Raw genomic sequence first — 24,593 nt, forward strand, 5'->3', positions numbered from 1 at the left:
CTAAAAAAACTCCCAAACCAAGGAAAGCATTATTTTATCTTTTCACCACAAAATTATCCCACAAAAATTTCCTTCCTTAAGCTTATTTTTAAATGCTATACAACAAATAAGCCCACACTGTTAATTCCACTATCAGAATGTAAAATGCTCCCTTAAATATTCCATGTGCTCAGTCTTAAAAGCTCCCAAAAATATGACTGCCATCTCAAATGCTGCTTGCACACTCACCTGGATTAAGCACAATACTACAATTATGGTATAGCCATTAAACATGAAAGAAGTATTTGTACCAGATGGTCGTGAGTTTTATTTTAGATTATAAAATCAGCCTCCCCATTCACACCAATTCCCTGTGAAATACCAAACAAATGAAACAAAGTTAATGACTACATGGTGGGATAATCAAACTTTTTAATCTCCCTTTACACATTATATTAACATCCATATTACAAGGCATTCCATTCACAAATATTACAGATTGATAAAAACTTCACACATACCCCCCAAAAAGTCTATACCAGATTCAGTCACTTTAGTAAATCATTAAAATAATAAAAGTAATGAAAACATATCATAATTCTCTTAAAGCAATAAGGTCTGAGGCACTCTGGGAAAGATGTTCTCTTACAAGTATATGTGTCAGTGGCATCAAATTGTATTACCAGAAAGTTATCAGATACCCAGTAATCAAGTACATACTAACAAGGACTTGATGATCTGATTCGTCTTCACTGGATAAACTTCTATTTGGACAGTTGCTGAAAGGAACACAGACACTGGGCAGCTGAGGTCACTGCCAATGAGTCAACTAAGCATAGGTGAGGCGGTTTTTTTATTTTTATTTTTTAATTCCCAGCAAACCAAGGACAGCTGCATCCCTACTGCAGGTTACAGTACTCAAAGAAGTTCCTTTCTCTTCACTGTCAGGATTACTCTCACAGCCCACCTGACTTACTGTGCTCACAGCTAGAGACATCTCAGAACTCTTTACCCATCACCCTCTACAGTGCAACCTCCACCCTTCTCTGAGTATCTTCAAGGTATGCCCTTGAAATAAAAGAGAGGGGAAAAAAGGAGGTTTTCTACCTCCCATTTCTGACCAAATAAAGGTCTGAAATTGTGTATTACAAATTCCTGTGCCCCGCAACAGCCAGCCACCACATGGAGCATAGCTATTTTTGTCATAAACTAGACTTTAAAAAGCCTGATAACCTTCTTCCAAAGTGAATTTTAGCACATTCATTCACTGACACAGAGTCCACATTGGAGAGAAAGTCTCACTGAGTGAGTGCTTCCCTACACACAATTACCAGGATAAATAATTAGCATTAGGAAGGGAGGAGGCCAATTCCCAACTAGGAATTAAATCTCTACAAACTATAGATCCACTTATGACAGCAAAAAACCCTGTCAGAGCAGAATCAACCCAAACCAAGGTCACATAGTGTTCGGTAATTACATACATGGAATTTAAAATGTATGCATATATATTTCCATATATATATATATATAATTTAAAAAATCTGGAGCAACATGTGTTGCTAAAGTTTCAAGGATTCTCATCTTCAACATTCGCCTGGAAAGCAGCTGGCTCCTGATAGCCAGTTTGTGGCAGTGATTAAAGCAACTATAGAAGCAGGTCTAAGAAAAAGTGCTCAAGGGGCAAATAAGAAAACAGGTGTGCAGAGAATGAGACAGGGGCCAGGATGGGGAGGGGGTACTGAAAGGAGTTGAACAAGGTTTCCTTTATTCTTCTCAGCTTTTTCAGACCCAAGACAAGCTCTTGAAGACACGAATCAAATGCTGTGTCCTTCCTTATCTATAGTCAAAAACAAAACAAGTGATAAAAAATTGCCTCATCCTTTCTGTACTCTCAATAAAATGCATAGTACAGTAAGAAGGCATTACTGAGATGTGCCATCTTAGGAGAAATTAAAATTGGGACATGAAGTGAGGCCGTGCACTATCAAGTCGCCGGGTTAGGATTTCACAGCCAGTGTCCGTTACCAGCAGTGTGTGCTCAAACTGAGCAGACCGTTTCCCGTCTCTTGTCACTGCAGTCCAACCATCTGGCCAGGTTTCATCCTGCCATCCACCTAAAACAAAAGCAATTTCTTAATTTGATTGTGCTGCGCCCCTCCCCTGACTCAGGCAATGGCAAGGCCCTACTGAAGTGGATGGCGCAAGGCGTCCATCCTCTGGAGGAGCACAGTATGTTTCTGGGAATGGGCTGATTTGTTTTTGTATTCCTTTAATAAGTATAGTTTTGATTTCTCATATGACCATTAAGTATAAAGGAAAAATCATGACTTTCCCAATTAATGCAACTACTTCTAAAGCATAGATCTGTTTGCTCTAAATGCAATGATTCAGCTGTGGAGTGTAAATTGTTAATGTCTAAAGAAAAACTCCCTGTATTCCTGTCAAGGAAGTTTTTGAGAAATTAAATTAAAATCTAGAGAAGAAAAATTAATATTAAGAAGATAGATTAGTGCTTAGTACTGGGCAACTTGTTCTTGTTCCTGTGCACAATGGTTTGTGCTCTTACTTCTGTTTGATTAAAAGTAATAACAAGTCAACCCCTTGCCGTAACCATGGCACCGGTTCCAGTCAGTAAGTCAAGAAAGAATAGTCAAGGTATAGGCCAATAGTTTGGGACATTTGTAACTATTATTAAAAGTTAACTAAGCAGAAACAGCTCAAAGCAAAACTTGAACTGAAAGTACAAATGCTTGCTTATGCATAAGCCAAGATATATTCTTCTATTCTAATTGTAGCTACCTAATATTTTGTTTTGTTTGAATAATGATTCCTGTTTTGTAACCACAAAGTGCTGTAAGCCTGCCAAAATGAAAAGTATATATGATCAACTTCACAAGTAAAGATTGGGATCAACACCTTCACTTTGGTGTCTGTGTTGTTTCTCCACCCCCTCTTTCGCCGACTCCTCACCATCCGTTCGTCTCCTGAGACCCCCTGTTGGAGCTGGTCTCCGACATGATTGCTCAGTCGTCTAAATAAATATTCTAGGTAAATACATAGAAAACTACTATGAACCCTATTTATACATTATTTTAGCTAAAGCCTTTCCAACTTCATTTTGATCTTTAATACCCATGAAGTAATGATGATGCTGAAACTTCTTCAGGTGGGCTGCAATGTCACATTTTGTATATTTCCCCATATCAAATATTTCTGAACTAAGATGGACTTCAATTTAGAAAACACATTGATAATACTCATCACATAACTATGAGTGAAGACTTGAACTAATAAATTTAGTTCTTTCCTGATATAACTTTGGCTTCTGACTAAACTATGGCCAGTGTATATTGTGAAGGAAATAATGTAAACATTTAAATTTCCATTACAGTATTTATTTCCTGATATAATTTTTAAATGGCAGGCACAAAATCAAATGGTGCCAACTTATCATTCTATAAAATTTTTGTAGACCATACAAGTGTAACCATAAAGAGGAGCAAAGAAAAAGAAATAAGGATTATCAAGAGAATAAGAAAATACTAGAAATGAATTAGAGAGGAGAGGGAACTATGAAAGGGGGAATGAAGGTTCAGAGAAAAAAGCTGAAAAACAATGACAGAAAACTCAAGGATGTGATGAAGGAAAGGCAGAAAGATAAAGCCCCAGAGAATCAGAGGTGGAATGAGAAAATCAGGCAATTCTAGACACTATTATAAAAATATGCATCTATAGAGACATTCTCATTTCAAAATTAGATGTCAAAAAAATCAACACATTCTTCATTTAGGTAAAATATTATTTCTAGGCCTCTCTGACTCAAACAGAAAAACTTTAGAACAAAAACTGTAGTGAAGTGTAACCTTTTCAATATTAAATCCTAGGATAAAAAGAAAATATATGAGAAGGCTTTAAAAAAGTTAACCCATGCTGCATCAAAAACCAAAAGATGAGTAAACAGGAATTTCCAATATAACTACAGAACTGGATTTAAAGCAAATTACTCTGATTACACTGTGATCTGATGAAACAGGTTCTGTTGTAGTGTCAAGTAAAATATACTTGGCTACTATTCTAAGGAAATATACTTTACAACTGACTGCTCATGATCAACACCTTATTCTTATTCTACAAGAATGACAAAAAACACTACATTTGTGTGGTCTTTAATGTAATAAAGTACTTTCATTAACATAAACCAGCTCACTTAATTCTTACAGCAGCCCTGGGGTAAGATAAGGGTTATAATCTTCTTTTAAAGTGACCCCCACCTCTTGGTTGAGTCCTAGTGAAGCTCACTTAATTCTTACAGCAGCCCTGGGGTAAGATAAGGGTTATAATCTTCTTTTCAAGTGACCCCCACCTCTTGGTTGAGTCCTAGTGATCCCTTGAGTGTGGGCTAGATTTAGTGACTAACTTTAAAGGAAGAGAAGATGGAAGCCACTCCCAAGATTAGGTTTCAAAACAATTACAAGGACCCAGAGAAGAAGTATCCTTTAATACAGGGTTCAGAGCTCACTAGCCCTACTGTTACTGCCTCACTATGCATCCCCTTAGCCCAACAAGGAACTAGCAGAAAGCATAATCCTGTTATTAAATGACAACTGCTCTGACACTCTCATAAAACTGAGCCTACCATCACCACCATTTGCCTATCAGAGAGTAACATGGTGACAAAACAGCTGCCAGAGCAAAGTGTAGTTGTCCTGTGTTTTCTTTACATTGCTATACCATACCACAGGACAGGGTGCAGACCCTGAAGAGCCGGACTGTTAATGAGTTGAGACTCCGACAAATTCTGCCATGTAAGCAGCTAAGAAACCTAGGCAAGTTACCCCCTTCAAGGATAAGTCTGATTCTCTGTGTGAAGAGAAAAATACCTTCCTCGTAAATTGTGGGAAAATAAATCCATCACTGTCTGCCTCAAAGTAAGTGGCTCAACAAACCCTCTCCTCCTTGGTTTCTCCTTTTCCCCTTCCTCCATCAAACAAACACTTTTACACAGGTTTGATGCAGGCTTCTAATATTACAATACACATTGTGACAAGATCTTAATGAAAAGGGACCAAGATTCACGTACCTCAGTGCCTTCTGATAGCTAGAGAATTACCATGTAGGAAGTACACCTTCTTGCTAACCTTACTATGTTAATTCTCTTTGTGATAATCAAATTCAAGATGAAAAAGGGAATGAAGCTCAAAAACAGAAAGTATAACAGGCTACTATCTAAGAAGTAACAAAATTAAAAAAACTCAATTAAATCTCACCTTCACAAATCATTGGCTCAATTGTAAATACATGGCCTGATTTCATCACTCCAACTGCTTTGTTTTCTGAAATTAAGGAAAAATATCCAAAGTTAAGCAACAATCAACATTGTACTGTTGAAAATCTCATAAGAAAGAGTATACAGTTAATATTCTCATTGTGTATCTTAATTATTTTCTCCTGGTTCTCTTCCTTAAAATAAGTCATTCATCAAACAGGAAGTATACTAATAACCACCTACTTTGGAAGATATATTGTTCTACACACAGCTCATTTGCTTATGCTTTCTACATTAAAATATAGAGATGTCCACAGGCTAGATTTCAGGTATCATTATCACTTCTGTAAGTGGAAAGTGATAACACTTATATTACTACTGATTAGAAATGCAATCACAGAACCAAGTAGAATGCCATCACTCATCCATGTAAAAAATTTGAACAGGGGCTGGGAATGTGACTCAAGTGGTAGCACGCTCGCCTGGCATGCGAGCAGCCCGGGTTCGATCCTCAGCACCACATACAAACAAAGATGTTGTGTCCACTGAGAACTGAAAAATAAATATTAAAAAGATTTTTTAAAAAAATTTGAACAATATTATTTAAGATCATGCCTAACTAGGTCTCCCAACTCTCTGGGAAGAGCGAAGTGTGTGGGAGCACAGCCCACAAAAACAATCACATGAATTTCCTGAAAAGTTTTTTTATAAGTTGTCTTTTTTTCTCATCTTCAAATGGGAAGAAACCCTTTGCACATTAGCCTATTTTTTAAAATGCTGAAGAGACCTTCCTTTCTATTTAAAAAAAAAAAAAACTCCATTTCTCCCTCCAAATACTTTTTTTTAACCTTTTTTATCCAAACTCCCTAATATGAGAGTATTTTTCAGGACCTTCATGAGAAAGATTATTATAAATTAAAATGTGTCCAGACCTGATATTCCTCAAAAAATGCAAAAACATAAATAAAAGTTTAGACATGCCTTTTTAGACAATCTTTGACAACAATAAACAACTAACTAATCTAAATTTCAAACTAAAATACCTGAAAGGTGTCAGTTAAATAAGTGACTGCACTTACTCAGCCTGACCACCAGGTGGCAAACACAAAAAAACACAAAAAAATGTAGCATTTATACACAATGGAGTATTACTCTGCTTTAAGAAATGACAAAATCATAGAATTTGGAGGGAAATGGATGGCATTAGAGCAGATTATGCTAAGTGAAGCTAGCCAATCCTTAAAAAACAAAGGCCAAATGACTTCTTTGATATAAGGGGAGTAACTAAGGACAGAGTAGGGATGAAGAGCTTGAGAAGAAGATTAACATTAAACAGGGATGAGAGGTGGGAGGGAAAGGGAGAGAGAAGGGAAATTGCATGGAAAGGGAAGGTGATCTTCAGGGTTATACAAAATTACATACAAGAGGAAGTGAGGGGTAAGGGAAGAAGAATAATACAAGTGGAAGAAATGTTTTACAGTAGAGGGGGTCGAGAGAGAAGAGGGGAGGGGAGGGGAGGGGGAATAGTAGAGGATAGGATAGAGAGCAGAATTCATCAGACACTAGAATGGCAATATGTAAACCAATGAAAATGTAACTGATGTAACTGATGTGATCCAGCAATCTGTATACGGGGTAAAAATGGAAGTTCATAACCCTTTTGAATCAAACTGTGAAATATGATATATCAAGAAAGATGTAATGTTTTGAACGACCAACAATTAAAAAAAAAAAAAAAAGAAGAAGAAGCTGCGCCACCAGGATCATTACTTAATGAATGGTGAAGGTAAGCACCAAAGCTCAACAACTAAATGCAACTCCTTCTAGGTGTGATCTAACCTCACCTACAGGTTTACATTCCTGCACCTTTCCTGGTGAATAGCCAGCAGTGCTGCTTTTCACTATCTCGGATTTTGTCAAAATACACTCACCAAAGGCTCCAAATCTAGTTTTTAAACTCATATAAAAACTTAAAAGCAATTAATTTCACTTCTAATCTCAAACTTTCTCTCAAAATGATATTTACTACATATACAGAGTCAGTCTATAGACCCTTGGAGAATCCAAAGAAGATGTCAGAGTGTCCATATGGTATCACAAAAAAAGAAAAAAAATAAGGATAAAGGAATCCAGATCTGTGCTGTCCAGTGGCAGAGCTGGCCCCGTGTAGCTGCTACCAGGCACCTGAAAAGTAGCTAATCAGAACTGAGTTGGGATAGTGTAAAAATATTGCAAATTTTGAAAACTAAAGCAGCATGTAATTATATATTGTTACCCAGTATAGTGCCTGTATCACCTAGCTAAGTTTCTACCCGACCTAATCTTATCTTTAATGACAGGGCTCCTGAAGGCCAGATGTACCTCTGCAGGTAGGCTAGCCAAAAACAGGGTAGATTTCTAAGGCTACCCAAGTGACATCCAGGCAGCTTCCATACTAAGAGATACCCATGCCAGCTGCAATGCCAGGAAGCACAAGACCATATAAGGAGTAAATGCAGATAATGCCTGAGTTCTGGGAAATTTCTTGCCTATTCCAGGGAAGGATATGAATATTCCTCCCCTTTATTACTTTACCCTCCCCCATTTCTTTTACCCTGTATCTATGACTTTCCCACACCAACTAGTTGAGGAATTTGATTTGCGAATGTGCTTCTCCATTCTCTGGTCATTGAATAAAGTTGTGCTGTTAGTACTCAGCATTTGGCCCTCATTTTTAGCTTTCACAACATCCAAATGAAAAAGACCCTGCTTTGGGGATCTCCCCTTTCTTAAGGAGATAACAATATCTCAATAATTTTTGTTCCAATTAAAATTTTAAATGATATGTAGGATGTAATGGCATAATTATTTTAAAACACATACCTACAATGTTTTACTTTTTTAATGTGACTACTAAAAACTTTTATATCATTTATGTGCTTCATAATATATTTCTCTCGGACAGTGCTAACACAGAGAATCTATCTTCCTTCCATATTCCATTCCTATTTCTGCCACTGATTTATTATTATTATAGAAGTTACAACCCTTACTCATTTCTTAGAATCTTAAAGTTTCCATTTCTCAACATAGCTCACGAAACAAATACACATTATCTGTGTTATTGCAGACAGATGTCAGGTAGTTTTTTAAAAACCTGAACCTGTTCTATCATCTGTATCAAAGAATTATTTAAAGCACACTGTAAATGTTGGGTATTGTCATCGTTACTTTCCAACCACTAATGACTTCAAGAAGAAAACTCACCTAATGAGGATTTTTCTCACATTAGAAGGGGTGGAGAGAAGTTATTCAACAATTTCTGGTTCCTCCTTCATTTGGGTCAAGATCAGTTATAAATCAAAGCAGAGATTACTTACATTTCAAATGGTATCTCTGCTATATAATTAAAAAACACCCTCAGCAGTTTCCTTTAACAATTCCCTAAGCTACCATAATATTTTTTTATTTTTATTTTTGGTAGTGCTGGGGACAGAACCCAGGGCCTTATGCATGCCAGGCAAATGTTCTACCACTGAACCATGTCCCCTATCACAACATATTTTGATTTATATAAGCTCAATTTATGCTGGACTTTTCATAAACTCATTGAATTTATACAATGAAGTACACTTAGTCCTTGCTTCTATACTCAACATAGTTTTTCCCATCTAATTAAATCCTTCTTATGAAACTCAGGTGGCATATCTTTCATGCCAATGACACCATTTTTATCATATTGCCACCAATGACCCTTATTGCCTTCTCCCATAAATGTTGTTTTCAGTCTCTCTATCCAAACCTAAACCCAAGTTTCATTGCCCTTGCATGTCCCCTTAACATTCTTATTTACACACACCCCACCACTGTAATCACAATAGCTACTTCCCTTCCATGAAAGAAATGTACACTCAGGAGGTAATATGGCCTAAGAGAAATAAAGTCAGTTACTTGTTTTCTGTTGCTTTTATTTCAAGCATGATTCACAGAATGATGTTGTTAATGAATGCTGATATACATCAGATTCTGTGCTATAGAGGATTGCTCCAGCTTCTCCTATTAGAGAGGTTTTTCATGCATTTCACTCCCTCTTCACAATATACATGCCTAAAACTTACCACCTCATACCTGGACTCCAGCAACAACTGTCCATCATGCTGACTACACTGAGTAGCTTTCATCTAGAATATTAGATACCACTACCAAATTAGTCTTCCCCCAAATACAGGATTTATCATGCCATTTTCTGCTCCATAATGTTTCTGAAGAGTCCTAGAGATGAAGTCGGATTTCCTCAGTCTGGTATTCCTCTACCCAGCAATGCCTACTGTCAATCCTCAAAACATAATACTCATCCAAGCTTATCTTATCTCTGTTCAGTCTCAACTTGAAGCACCTTTCCAGACTTCCCTCCACCTAAAATGTATTGTCATTTCCATAACCAAACCAAAATCTCAACCATGCTTTACTTATCCCCCAGAACCTAGTACCAAACTGCTTCAATCCCTGCTTCAAGAGAACAGGAAGTACAGGAGAAAAGACCAACAACAGAAAGCTCAGAATACAAGTACCAATGCTCGCTCTGGCATTTGTTTACTGGATTGTGTGACTTTGAACAAACAGACTGCTTTCCACGAGTATTATGTCCCTTAATCCTCAAAACAATTCTAAGATAGGTATCATTCCCTATTACATAGATGAGAATACTTAAGCATGAGGAAATCTGTGAGAGTATTTATATAATAATGGCTCAATAAGTGCATGCGTGTGTGTGTCTGTTGAATTTCTTTCTAGGTCACTTATGGTGGATAGCTTTCACTTCTGGCAGTAAATATCAGACTTGTTGCTACACATATCTAATCTCTTTCAGAGAAAAGGTTTGTGAAAGACATTGTCTATCAGTTCTTTTTATTCTTCCATACAGTTGTCACTTGAGGAAAAGTACTTTGTTTATTCCCTTCTATTTATGCCAATATACTATAGTATCTGACACAATCTAACCACTCACACCAAACCAAGCAAGATGAACTGATTTCACCTAAGTAATCAGAAGAGAGATGACTACACATATGGCAGATTGTTGAACATTTCCTGGAACAGATTACTTTCAGAGTACTCGAATTACGTTTCCCAACTTCCCATGCTGTTAAGTTACAATTATGTGAAAAATTCCTGCCAATAAAAAACAAATGTGCATGATTTATGTCACTTCCAGGCTGGTTCATTAAAACTCCCAAATATACCCCTCCAAAGCTTTGTCCCTTCCACACTATCTGTTCATAGTGACTGTCTTAGACTGTTGTGTAACCATGACCTAAATCTGATCTATGTTTAAACAAATACCCATTCCAGGGGTCTATTTGTTACAGCAAATAGATTACTCTAATGAATACAAAATAGTAGGCCCTATTATAGGTTTGAATAAATATTTCTTGAGTAAGTTGTTAGCACAAATCTTTAGACAGTACTTACTGGCATAGTGGGGTACATTGGGAGCTGTATGAAAAAGCTTGTGTATTCCATGCCCACAGTAGCTTCGAACAACTGAAAATCCATTTGCTTGAGCATGCTTCTGAATAATATTTCCCAATTCTCTGTATCGAACACCAGGTTTCACTGAAAGAAAAATAGAAGATTCATGACAAAGAGTAGTAATAACCAACATTTCCTAAGCAATTCATATCTATGTGCCAGGGACCTTTGTAAATACTTTATATGTCTTCATGCCTAAACTTACAAATGAGGAAATTAAGCCACACAGAGGCCATACAGTAAATAGCAAAGCTCTGATTCAAACCAAGAGCACCTGCAAGTTCCCCCTCTAATGCCAGACAAACAGAACACCTTGGGTGCTAAAGGGGTAAGGACAGCACCTTTTATTCTCTCTAATTAAACAGATATGGAACAACAGAATGGAAAATACATTTCCCTGTATAGGCTTCCCTAAGGTCAAGAACCATACTATTCTATTCCACTCTATTCTATTCTAAAAAGCAGAGGAAATAAGGAAGGCAAGTGTACCAGAAGAAAAAGAAGTGCCCAAGCGTGTCCTAACTTGTCCCATGTTTCATTCAGGTCAACTTCTGAAAGAAGTACTTCTCCCCTGGGCTGTTTCATTCTCTAACAGTGCTTCTCAAACTATTCATAACTGAATCTAGAAAAGGTCCCAGGGTACAGGTCCTAGGGTATACCTTTCACTATATACATACTGCCCTGTTTAGTTTTTATAAATTTAGTAGTGCCTTAAGGGGAAAAGAAAAAAAATAATAAGTGGTTCTCATGTTAATAAGGCCATTCTGGCACTAAAACCCCAGGAGTGGGGCACTGCCAAATTTCTGGAACAATGAGGCAAATTCCAAGGGTCCTCTAACTCTTAGCCTACCTGATTTCCAAAGAAACATTCAGATGCAATCTACCTGCCCCCATGTAATTAATTTAACAGCTTAAGGAATCACAATTTAATAATTTTACTTGCTCTTAACCATTCCAATTTGATGTTTTCGGCAGAAGGAAGGTAATTTCTGATTTTGAGAAAACATGCTGACTTTCACAAAGTTTTTCTTTCATCCCTATCCAGGTTCTCCTATCAGCCCTGGGTTGGAAAGCTGGGGGCTCATGCAACAAATTGTGCAGTACATAATAAAGAAAATCCCCATTCAGCAGTAATGACAGAAGGTGAAAGAGTCTTCCATAATTGTCAAACTTGAGCAATTTTGGTTCAGAGCGTGTTATCTGGAGACATATTTGAACATCACACAGGAGACGGTGGTATAACTGATATCTAGTGTGCAGATATAAGCTAAGCATCTTACAATGCACAGGACAAGCCCCCTGTCACAAAGCATTATCAGACCCAAAAATGTCTTTAATTCATACATTTAAACATACTACTCTACAAAAGTTAATTTAACAACTTCATAAACTCGCTAGTACTCTACACTAGGGCGAAAAACAATTAGTATTTTTAAACTATGGGATCAAGAACGACATATATAATATTGTTAATAGCACTTTCCAGTGTTCAAGAAACTTTTGTTCTTTCTTTGACTATTGCTATCAAGACTAGTTTCTCGCAGTTTCTTAAGTTCTAGTCATATGTCTTTTTGAAACACTGCAGCTTTCTGATTATTTCAATTACCTCACAGAGAAGAAAAGGGATATCAACACTGAATACATTATCTGACAGAAATCCTAAAAATTATTTAAAACTGAAGCTTCTACAAATGATAAGCACAGAAATTCTCATTTCACAATTCCACCTACAATATTAAAAGTTTTAAAACAATCAACAGTGAATTATAAATTTCTAAAACCTTCAGATATTGATACATGAAAATATTGTCTTTCATTTTCACACATCCAACATTATATAAATTAGTAAAATCTTCACCATCTTCCATGCCTGTTAAAGAGTAACTAAAAACAATAAAAATAACAAACCAATGTTATTACAGATAACTATGTGTTAAATAACTCTGTCCTGTTCAATACTCTGGACAAGTGGGGGAGTGGTAGCAATAATACACTGAATAATACAGTTCAAACACTATGGATTTTAACAGAAAGCAGTCTGTCCTCAAACTATCCTTTTATTAGCAATGTGTTAACAACTTCAATAAGACTTTCCTTTTCTTCTCCCATTCCCAGAAAGTACCGAGTAAACCAAAAAAATTAGGATAAGCTGCTGTCATGAAGACACCATGGAAAAGATCCTACAGAAATGCACTTATTTCCACTCAGTACTACAACAGAATGATATCTAGAGACCACCAAAATCCCGTAGGAGAATAGTTACAGAAATTTAGATACTGTGAAACATAATATGTATCTATTAAAAGAAAGGGGTAGCAGGTGCAGTGGCACACGCCTGTAATCCCAGAGGCTGGGGAGATTGAGTCAGGAGAATCACAAGGGTTCAAAGCCAGCCTTAGCAATGGTGAGATGCTAAGCAACTCATTGAGGCCCTGTCTCTAAATAAAATAGAAAACAGGGCTGGGGATGGGGTTCAATCCCCAGTGCCAAAAAAAAAAAATGGGGCAGATCTGCTACTTTAAAAGATCCCTAAGATTTAACTGAACAACTGTCAAATTATAGAAAATTACAAATATTATGATTCCATTTAACCTAATTAAACCCATACACATATCTATATATGTCAAGACACAGAAGAGAGGGGGGGGAAAACCTAAATGTTAACAATGGATACCTCTAGATAGAAAAGAGATGAAAAGTGAAGTGGGGAGGCAAATGGAAAGAAGGATCATTCACTTTCCTCACAAAATCGTCAGGCTTGTTTCAATTTACTGTAATAGAAACTAATACTAATGTAATTGAAAGAAAAAAAAGTAGAAATAAAAACTACACAAAAGAACCACCCACACACTCCGCATTTAAAAGAAAAAAATATCAGAAGAGACAGAGGATCATAAGTAATCACCTGATCCATTTGCATCAAGACATTCCCACATCATCTTTAAACACATTAACCATTAAACACTAAGCTAACTCAGGTAGGGCAATGGAAAAGCTGTTAGGTACAAGAAATGCACAACAATGCAGTGATAAAATGCATCACTGGCAAAGCACTGCCAATGGGGGCCCAGCACTGAAGCTGACCTGCATCGATGGCTTGCATAAGACACTCGTATGTGGTCTGAACTAATTTCCGTGCTCCCTCATCCACGTCTCCAACAAAAAAGGTCTCATTCAGGTCCCCATGATAACCATTGCGATAAAGAGTGATGTCCACTGCAAAAGAATGTGTAAATATTAAGATATATTTATTTTCATTCCACAATAGAACTTAGTTTTTCCAATGTGACAGCATCAAGTAATTTAATGGAAAAGATGACTTTTGCATTGTCAAATTAGACACCAGTGAATATGTAGTTACTCCCTAACAAAAATTCCTTGAGGGTAATTAACTAAACTCACTGTGGAAAACAGATATACGGCTTACAGCACAAGCCAGATGGTGGGTTTTTATATTCGTATAGTAATTAGATAATTTGTGGCAGAGGAAAAAGTTATATGGGATACAATCATGCAAGATAAACATCCAGGGTTAACATTAAACTGAGGACTCTAGTAAATTTTTCCATTAAATAAAAAATGCTATTTTCACTTGTCATCTTAAATGAGTTTCTTCCTTCTCCTAAAAAAAAATATATATATGTAAATAGCAAAACTTAAGATAATCTCTACACCCCAATACTCTCTTGACCACCACCCCACCACAGGACTGAGGATAGAACCCAGAGCCTTGGGTGTCCTACGCAAATGCTCTACCACTGAGCTAAACTCCCAACCTTTTTAATTAATTAATCTTTCATTTATTTGTGAATACTCATCCTCTCTTCATTTCCATGCTGTAAGAACACAGATTACTAATATGTCACTATCGTAACATAAATGACTATCTAGAGAACATACTGAATGTACATTTTTACTGTGGATTTCAACCAATCTCCAACATCGAAGTACAGGTGTTTCAACTCCAGCACAATGTACACATGTCTAAAAAAAATCTCACACATTTTACACATAATAAAAATAGCAAGGTTTACATAAAAACAGATGAAAAATCTGTGGAACTTTATAAACACATCATCTAACTAAAGCAATAACAACCATAATAAAAATACTACCACAATTAAATCTCTATTCTCATTCTTGACCAGCATCACAGTTGGTCTATTCTATGCAGTCTTCAACCCTGGGAATCATGTTTCCTTGGATTCTTTTAATATCCTAAACAGAATAATTTCATTAATACTAAAAGTACCATCAAGGAGATGCTTCTTCGTTAACACTTATTTAATCCCAGAGGAAAATGTCTTTGGAGCTTCTTCTCTACACCTGCAACTTCCTAAAATAACACAACACAGAGGTCCTTAAAGGCACTCCATTCAAGTAAGGCACTTCTGTGAAATTTTTAGTTTTTTTTAAGTCTTCATTTATTACAAAGGATTTTTCTTACCTGTTAAGAAAGCCTATTCTGATCTCTTAAAAACCACTAGGGACTTAAATTTAAAAACTGCACTATCTCAACACTGCTTCCATATTTCACTGACATCTGTCACTTATTTACCAGTCACATATGAATTAAGCACCAAACAAATGCATAGTATAAATATTTAAGACACATCTAATATGATGTATTTTAAAAGAACATGCACAAAATTGTAAAAAAAAAAAAAAAAAGAAAACAGAAAGAAAGAAAAAAGAGGCTTCCACAGACTTTCAAATAATACTTAAACAGGAAAAAGCATAAATATAGAAAGCAAGTCAAGAAAACAAAACTCACACTAACATATTTCTTACCATTAACAATATCACCTTCTTGCAAAGGTCGTCTGTCTGGAATTCCATGGCAAATGACTTCATTCACTGAAGTACAACAAGACTTTGGGAAATTATAGTAATTCAGGGGAGAAGGATAGCAATTTCTTGCAATGCATGCCTATAATACATTAAAATAAAAGAAAATAATTTGGAATGTGCAAAGAGGAAAAATCTACATGCATAAGATTTTAAAATCTGAAGTTGGACAAATGCTAATATAAATAACTTATTTAATATTTTATCTTTAAAACAGTAGTGGATATTATGTCTTCCTTTTAAATGAGACTACACAATGTTGCCCAGGTTGTCCTGAATACACAGGCTCAAGTGATCTTCCTGTCTCAGCCTCTCGAGAAACTGTGACTATGCCCCACCATGCCTGGCTGGTGGATATAATTTTGAAGAGCATACAACAAGTTTTATGCCAGTCAGATATGCTGTATGCAAACCAGTTTTACTGGTACTTGTGTAAAGAAAAACCAAATTCACATTCTACAAATATATACAATTGCTACTATGTGAAGACTCTACTTTAGAATTTACTCCTTGTGAAAAAAATATTTAAAATAAGTAATAAGTATTTTTATGTGATTACAATTTCTTATATAGAAATAAGCCTCTATCCCTATGACCAAAAAATGAATAATAGTGTAATTAAGAAATGATAAACAATTCCCTGAGACATTTTCACCATTCACTACATTCATTTCATTTTCATTGTTTACTTCATACCAGTGAACAACAAGAAATCTTAGAAAATGGTCTGGTTTCCAAAACAAATTTTACCTTGGATGTTTTTACACAATGGTAATCACAGCATACATCATTTGTTTCCATACTGACACAAGTCTTCAAGCTAATAATACTTGCATAAAATATCATTTGTGGAATATATCATAATTTTACCAGAAATTCTACCATTATTGGAAATCTAAATAAACTTAAAATTTTCTGAATTATAAAAAAAAAAAAGCTTACAACTAATAACTACATCCCTTTGGCTTTTCCCTTATTTAAAACATGCTTCTATATTTCACAGAGCATTTTAAATAGCAGTTTAGAGAATAATGAATTCAGAACATTTTGACTGAAAATGCCAATTCCATCATCATTTACAAGTTGTATAACCTTGGACAACTTAATTAACCTCTCTCCTCAGTTTACTTTTCTATAAAATAGAGATGATAACAGCATTTACCTCAAAGGGCTATTGGGGAGATTAAATGAGTTTATTTGAAAGAAAATACTTTTTAGGAGTTCCTGGCTCACAAGAAGCCCTCAAAATGCTTAATGCATACTAGACATTTTATGCTAACATATGTAACAATAGCCCAAAATCAAGATTATAAAAATCTGAATAAAAATATTTATAAACATCTTTACAGTTCAACACATATTATCAAATTCTTTCACAAAGGTTTTCTCCATTTACAATATCATCACCAAGTAAAAAGAGTACCAGAGTACCAATTTAATTCTCACTACACTATAATAAATACTAGCATCTTTAAAATATTTACCATAAATTTACTATGTCTTTATAATTCACATTAATCTGATTACCGGAATAATTTTAATACACATTACATGTTTTAAATGGACAACACTTCTTTTATGAACAATTTAATCATATAATGCATGCACATACCTACTAGTTTAAGGTCTCTCTGACAGGCAATTTTTATTTAAAAGAAAAAAAAAGATATCCCTGTATCATATTTACTACAAATACTTATCTGTTTATTGCCCTTTTTTTCGAGATATAAAAGGCAATATTGATTTCAACCAATCTAGCTTCAGAAGTCATATTGTTCATGTCAGAATATTGGGTATAAGACATTTAAAAACATTGATAAAATTTATCATTTTGTAAAAGCACAACTGAAATGCTGAGGCTTCTAAAATACTATATTTTAAGCTCATCTCAGACCTCAGTACAACAAATACAGTCATTCATCTGCATCAATGGGGGACTAATTCTATGATAAGCCCCCACCTAATGGGTACCAAAATCTGTAGATGCTCAAGTTGTTTATATAAATAGTGTAGAGTTTGCATATAACTTACAAAAATCCTCCCACACACTTTAAATCATCTCTACATTACTTATGATACTAATACAATGTAAATGTTACGTGAATAGTTATTATACTGCACTGTTCAGGAAATAATAACAAAGAAAAAGATCCATAAATGTTCAATACAGATGCCATTTTTTCCCCAAATATTTTCAATCCACAGTTAGTTGAAACTATGGATGCCCATGATCCAGAAGGCAGACTTAAACACTGGCATAATGATTGCTGAATGCTTTCTATATTTGAAACAAAGCAAAAATTAGCTTTCAACTCAGCTTAATAAGGTTATCGTAGACATTCTGAACATAAGTCAAAAACACCTAATAATGTCATTTCCCCCCCACCCACCCCATGCTGGGAATCAAATCCTGGGCTTCACACATGCTAGCATGTGCTTTACTATTGAGCTACATCCCAAATTCTAAAAGTTTTCCAAAATAAAAAAAAAGTAAAGTTCTTACTAAGTGTACAGCATGATCTATTTCTTCAGTAGTTACACCTGGTTTAATCATCCCAGCAGCAATATCCAGCACTTCTCTAGCAAGCTGTAAAAGAGGAACACTTGGTACATTCAAAGAGAAATTTAAAAAAAAAAAAAAAAATAGAAATCTGCATCCTTGTACTATCTTAGATGTTTTGGAAGAAACTGATGAATTTTCCATTCAATATAATTTTATATAAAATATAAAAATATTTAATATAAATATGCAAACATATTTCTACATGAAAATGTACATTCTAGGTTTATCTGAACAATAATCAACTGACAGAGGTTGGGTCTTCTCACACTTCTATAATGAAGAAAGGTGGAGGAAAATAAAACAGACAAATGAATTTTTTCTAAGAATCTTAGTAACTAAGCAAAAGGAATATGAATTTCTCCAGATTATCAAAACAAAGTAGTATCAAACGACTTTTAAAGTGCTGCATAAAAACCTAAATAAACACTATCAATGTATCAATTATTTTTCTTTAGAAAAATATAAATATGTGATTTTACCTTGTTAATATCAACCACTATCATACATCATAGGTATTTCACAACAGGACCTTTAGTTTATCTTGTCTTAGGACATTAGTGAAAATAAAATGACAAAAACCTAGTTCTTAAAACACACACACACACATACACACACACAGAGAATACAGAGAAAAAAACAAACTTGCAAGCAAATATAGATTACTTGCCATATTAATTTTCATACTATTTAAATGGAGATTAAGTGTGGTATTAAACGATACAGTAGCAATAGTTTAATGAAAAGTATGGCTAAGTCAGTCTTAACAAAACAATATTGGAGACCTTTATAAATCTAGTAAATCACTGACTTCATGTCCAAGCACTGCTCAAACATATCTTACCCTAAAGGGAAAAAATAATTCTTACCCTACATACAAGTCGCATCCCTTCTATGTCTTCAGATGAGAGTAATTTAATTTGAGAAGTACCTTTAAGAGCCTGTTCAGATTCAGACATTCCTGTAACAAAAAAATAAGTAAAATTAAAGTGAATAGAAAGATGTAGAATTCATTAGCATAATAATAGTCAAGTTTTCCTAAATCACACAATATTTCATTCTGAGAGGTACAGGTTAATTTATAACATTTTTTAATATGTAAAAGCAATTTGCTAAACAAATTGATGAATTCTACAGAATAAATTTTCAGATATATTAGAAATCAGTCAATATTTATAGAGTACTTATTATATGCCAGGCAGTGTGCTAATAAGCTCAGTAAACAATTCACATTTGGATAATAACATACAATTTACAAATTGCTTTTATGATCATTGTCTCATGAAGCAACTATATACAAACAATTGATGAATCAATTATACTATTTTTCTGAAACAAAAACCCATGTCAATGTTTTTTAAACTGTAGTTTTTGATCTTTCAGTGGGCTATAAGTACTTTTTTGAAAGTGAAAAAGGGAGTAAAAATTATTAGGTTCTATTATACAGACTAAGGTAAGTGCTGCTGTGAAATGTTTGACTGATAATTTATGTATACATACCTGGACCAATCATGATATAAAATTCATTTCTCACTCTGGGTCACAATCAAAAAGTCTGAAAAATTATCGCCCTAATAGACTTCACTAATAAAATTTGTCTAATTCAAGTTTCACATATATTTAAAAGAAACAGACATTATAGCAATTATTTCAAAATTCTGAAAAAATAATGTAATGAATGAATTACCAGCTAATCTTGTTTATAAGCACTAGTGAGAAAAACTCGAAATACTGGGAGGGAGGAAGGGAGGGAGGAAGGGAGGAAGGGAGAGAGGGAGGGAGGGAGGGAGGGAGGAAGGGAGGAAGGAAGGAAGGAAGGAAGGAAGGAAGGAAGGAAGGAAGGAAGGAAGGAAGGAAGGAAGGAAGGCCGGCCCAACTTAAGGGAGATTCATACCAAAAAGGCTGAGATAGTTCAGTATTAGCAATTCTATTAATCTAATTCATCAAAGACAGATTAAGGAAAGAAAAATAAATGACCATCTAGGAAGATAATTCTGATAACATGGCCAGCTACCATCTTATTATGACAAATAAATCTCTGGCCAAGAACCATTCTTACAGAATGCCCACTATCAACACTATTATTTAAGACTGTTCTGGTGATACTAGCAGATTTGAGAGAAAGAAATAAGACATATTAAGTGAAAAAGAAAGGACAAAATCTTTTAACAATTTCAGACATGATTACATATCCCTAGAACAAATGAATCATCTGAAAAATGACTAATAATAAAAATTCAGCAAGTTGGCGGACTGTATAGCGAATATATCAAAATCAGGAACTTTCCTATATACAAACAAAAGCTAAAAAATACAAAACATACTATTCACCCAAAAAAAAAAAATTAATTAATTAATTACCACTTTAAAATGCTGAGCTTGCTTATAGGTGCACACCTGTAAATCTCAGCAACTCTGGAGGCTGAGGCATGAGATCACAAATTCAAGTCCAATCTTAGCCATTTACCAAGACCTTGTGTCAAAATCAAAAATAAAAAGGGCCAAGTATATAGCTCAATAATACAGCACCTCTGGGTTCAATTCCCAGTATCACAAAAATAAACAAATAACTAAAGTACCCAGAATTTTCAATAAAAGACCTACAGGAAGAAAATCTGAAAATATCATCAAAAAACATAAGAGGTAACAAGTAATACAAGGAAAAAAAATACCCTGTTCTTAGATAGAAGACTCTATATTGTCAAGGTATAAATTCTTCTAAAATTAATGTACAAATTTTAATACTACCCCATTAAAAATTACAAAAAGATATTTTTAGAAATCAAGCTGATTATAAATTTTACATAGAAAAACAAACATACAAGAATGGCCAGAAAAATGCTCAAAAAGAAGAAAGGTAGGGGAAACAAGGCCTACCAAACATGAATACGTTATGTAGCTACAACACTTAGAGTTTGTCAATGGTACGGAATTAGACAAATGGGTCAATGAAGCATAACAGAATCAAAAACAAACCCCCAAACATGTGAGAATTAAAGGATGCATTTCAAATATAATATAGGTTACATTTATTTTACTATTTAAGAATGTTTCGTTTATCACAAATGTAGATAGTCAATTGGCGAAAAAATTAACACATCAAAGGAGTATTTTCCTTAACAAAACAATTATAAATGAGGTTAAAAAAATAAAAGTAATGAAACATGGGAAAAGGGATAAAGATATGAATACACAGTTCAAAAGGAAAAAATACAAATAACTGAACATATGAAAAGAATCTTCCTCATAATTTAAAAATGCAAACTAAAATAATAGCAAATTATCAATTTCATCTTTCAGATTAGCAAAGATCATCACACTTGATTACCCAATGTAAGAGAAAAGAGACTCCGGTATTTTTTAAATGGGAATACTAATTGGCAAAAAGCTCTGAAATTTTTAAGATCCCTCCAAATAAAAAATGTATGTATCCTTTGATCTAAAACTATGTTACTTTAGGCAATTAACCTACAGAAATACTATCACATGTGGACAAAGATGTAAACACAAGAATAGTTACTACAGTCAAATGGGTAGAAGCAAAAACTTGGAAATAATCTAAACATTGATTAGTAGGGGCCTGCATTAATAAATTATGACATATCCACACACTGAAATCCTTACACACTAAAATGAAAGCAGTGGCTTTATATGGACTCACATGAAGTATTTTCAAGATACCTTAACATATTAGAAAGCATAAAAAGGTAAAAGGATGTACGTGATGTATTTCTTTTTTGTTTATCAGTGGGTAAAATGGTTAATGTATACATACACAGATTATCTTGGATAGTTCTACAAGAAAATGGTAAACAGTGGCTACCTTTAAAGAGTACAACTTACTTTTCACTGCATAACATTTTATTCTGTTAGAATTTATCTTTTCTACACATATTTTTAAAAACATAAACTAGTATTATATTCACAATATTAAATAGAGAATAATTAAGTCACACATCCTCAGTAGTATTCTATAATTCAGACTGTCTTTTCCTTGGGTTTAACTGAATTTTAGAATTATATAGAGAAGAACTTAATATAGTTCCCTACATCTTAAAGAACAAAGCAAAGGCAGCTTGGCTTATATTAAACCATGTGAAATTGCTGATATGGAACTATTTTTGACACACATAAAAACTTCAATAATTTCACATAGTCCAATTTTAGTTATATTGTACAAGCCTTAAGGTCAGAGACTGCTCCATTGACCTGTGCTGCAAATTACTCTGGATGTCTATCAGTATCTATAAAATAGAGAAGACAACAGAACCTACCTCAGGAATGTTGAAAGTATTAAATGGAGTAACACGTGCAAAGAACTTAGCACAGTGCCTGACATACAGTTAAGCAAAAATAAATATAAGTTACTATTACAGAATCAGCAACAACACCATCACCATTATCACCACGATTACTATTTCTTATTGTTACAGTCTTTAGTCAACCTGAGGTCTCCACAATCTGTTTCTGCCTTAACTTGGGTAGAAGGACATATTAAATAAAATCTAAACTATTCTTTTCTTCCATCTAGAAACTGGTATAATACCACAAAATACAGTATTATTCTGTGTGTAGTCTTTAGCAGTTACATAAACAATGTTTTCTGAACTGCTTAGATTTCTAGTGGTGGCAAAGAATTTTTAATTCTCTTAAATGATCTACTATGGCTTGAAATAGTAATGTTTAGGGCCTGGGGATGTAGTTCAATGGTAGAGTGCTTGTGAAAGGCCCTGGGTTTGATCCCCAGCACACACCACACACCATACACACACACGGAAAAAAAATTTAACAATAATGTTTATACTTATTAGAAATACAGCATTAAAAACTCTCTATAAGAAAAGCACTCCTTCCTTTGCAGTAGTCATCAAGCCCACAACCTGAAAAATGAAAAACCAGCACAGAACTTACCTAAGGGATGATCAGCATAATCTGGTCTTTGAATATAACTTGGCACTGGCCTTGTTGGCATCTAAAAACATCAAAGAAGTTAGTTAAAGCATATTACCTAGAAAATAAAACTGGAAAAACATTATTAAGTTCAAGCAAAAGTTTTTAAATGAAAATAGCTTCAAGTGACATCTTAAATATCATATCTACTTTGTTAAGACTAAGGTTCATTTGCTTAGTGTTAATGCTACCCCCTTTCACAGATATTTAAGAATGGGAAAAGTGGCCAAGGCTACCAATGATTTAAGATTAGAAACAGACCACAAGTTGCCATGTTGTTCCAAACTCATAAGCTGACAGTGACAATAAAATAATGTTTCAAAGTAAACATATGCTGATATGTTCCTAGTTATTAGCTCTGGGAAGTAGGATTAAAGACTTTCTTATATATTTAATATTTTTTCAGATTTAAAAAAAATTAATAAAATCTCTTATTAATAGAAAATCATCAGGGCTGGGGATGTGGCTCAAGCGGTAGCGCGCTCGCCTGGCATGCGTGCGGCCTGGATTCGATCCTCAGCACCACATACAAACAAAGATGTTGTGTCTGCCAAAACCTAAAAATATTTTTAAAAATTCTCTCTCTCTCTCTCTCTCCAAAAAAAAAAAAAAATAGAAAGTCATCAATAAAAATAATTTAAATATCTGAAGATAGCAAACCGATTTCAACTTAAGTGAATTCCTATATTAAAACTCCACAGAAGGGGGCTGGAGTTATGGCCCAATTGGCAAAAAGCTCTGAAATTTTTAAGATCCCTCCAAATAAAAATGTATGTATCCTTTGATCTATCAAGTGTAAGGCACTGGGTTTGATCCTCAGCACCACATAAAAATAAAATAAAGATATTGTGTCCATCTACTATTAAAAAAATAAGAAATAAAAAACCTCCACAGACAGGATACAAATGGCAGAAAAGCTACAGCTATTAAGGTAGGAATATATTATATTTTAAAATATTTTAGAAAAGTATAAATATATACTACTTATAGTGCCAGCCAGAAAATATCAAGTCTACCTTACCCTACTCTTTTTTTAAAATTAATATCTTTAGTCCTTTCATCTGATTTTTCTCCACTTCCTCCAATTATCCCAACTAGCTCCCAAATAATGCACTATAAGAGCTAAACAGTTAGAAAATAAGTTTCTTTGTAAACTTAATTCTGTCTACATGGTTAACTGTTGTAATACAAAATTATAACTACTATTTCTAGGACACTGAAATTGGTTTAAAACAACGTTGAATTCTTATTACCTTAGTTACTCACCAGTGGATAATGTGGTCTGAGTTTACCAGTATATCGATAACCTGCCCAGGGGTCAGTGTTTATATCACCTTCTACAGTCCAAGAAGACACTTCCCGCTTTGCCTTTTCATCTTCTAGGAGTCAGACAGATGGAAAGACATGAAAGGTACAGGAAGGAGAAAGAAAGGAAAGCTTAGAGACCAAGTTCATGAGGAGCACATATTTCAATTC

General features: G+C 34.5%; 1 protein-coding gene across 2 annotated transcripts in view; it reads right to left on the bottom strand.

Annotated features, from left to right (window-relative positions):
• Positions 1 to 394: 394 nt before the first annotated feature.
• The window catches only part of Metap1 (methionyl aminopeptidase 1), a 57,429-nt gene continuing 33,230 nt past the window's right edge, over positions 395 to 24,593 (bottom strand). The window contains exons 3-11 of one of the 2 annotated variants that reach the window (XM_013358848.4): positions 24,384 to 24,493; positions 23,079 to 23,139; positions 19,037 to 19,128; positions 18,111 to 18,194; positions 15,551 to 15,689; positions 13,844 to 13,975; positions 10,700 to 10,843; positions 5,250 to 5,315; positions 395 to 2,096 (exon numbers count right to left, since the gene is read on the bottom strand). In XM_013358848.4, the coding sequence (XP_013214302.1) occupies positions 1,933 to 2,096; positions 5,250 to 5,315; positions 10,700 to 10,843; positions 13,844 to 13,975; positions 15,551 to 15,689; positions 18,111 to 18,194; positions 19,037 to 19,128; positions 23,079 to 23,139; positions 24,384 to 24,493 (992 nt within the window). In that variant the 3' untranslated portion in view covers positions 395 to 1,932. Of the gene's footprint in view, positions 2,097 to 5,249; positions 5,316 to 10,699; positions 10,844 to 13,843; positions 13,976 to 15,550; positions 15,690 to 18,110; positions 18,195 to 19,036; positions 19,129 to 23,078; positions 23,140 to 24,383; positions 24,497 to 24,593 lie in introns of both variants that reach the window. The other variant, XM_005325761.4, reaches the window with a different exon arrangement.

This window comes from Ictidomys tridecemlineatus, chromosome 9 (assembly GCF_052094955.1).
Source record: "Ictidomys tridecemlineatus isolate mIctTri1 chromosome 9, mIctTri1.hap1, whole genome shotgun sequence".
Taxonomy (NCBI): domain Eukaryota; kingdom Metazoa; phylum Chordata; class Mammalia; order Rodentia; family Sciuridae; genus Ictidomys; species Ictidomys tridecemlineatus.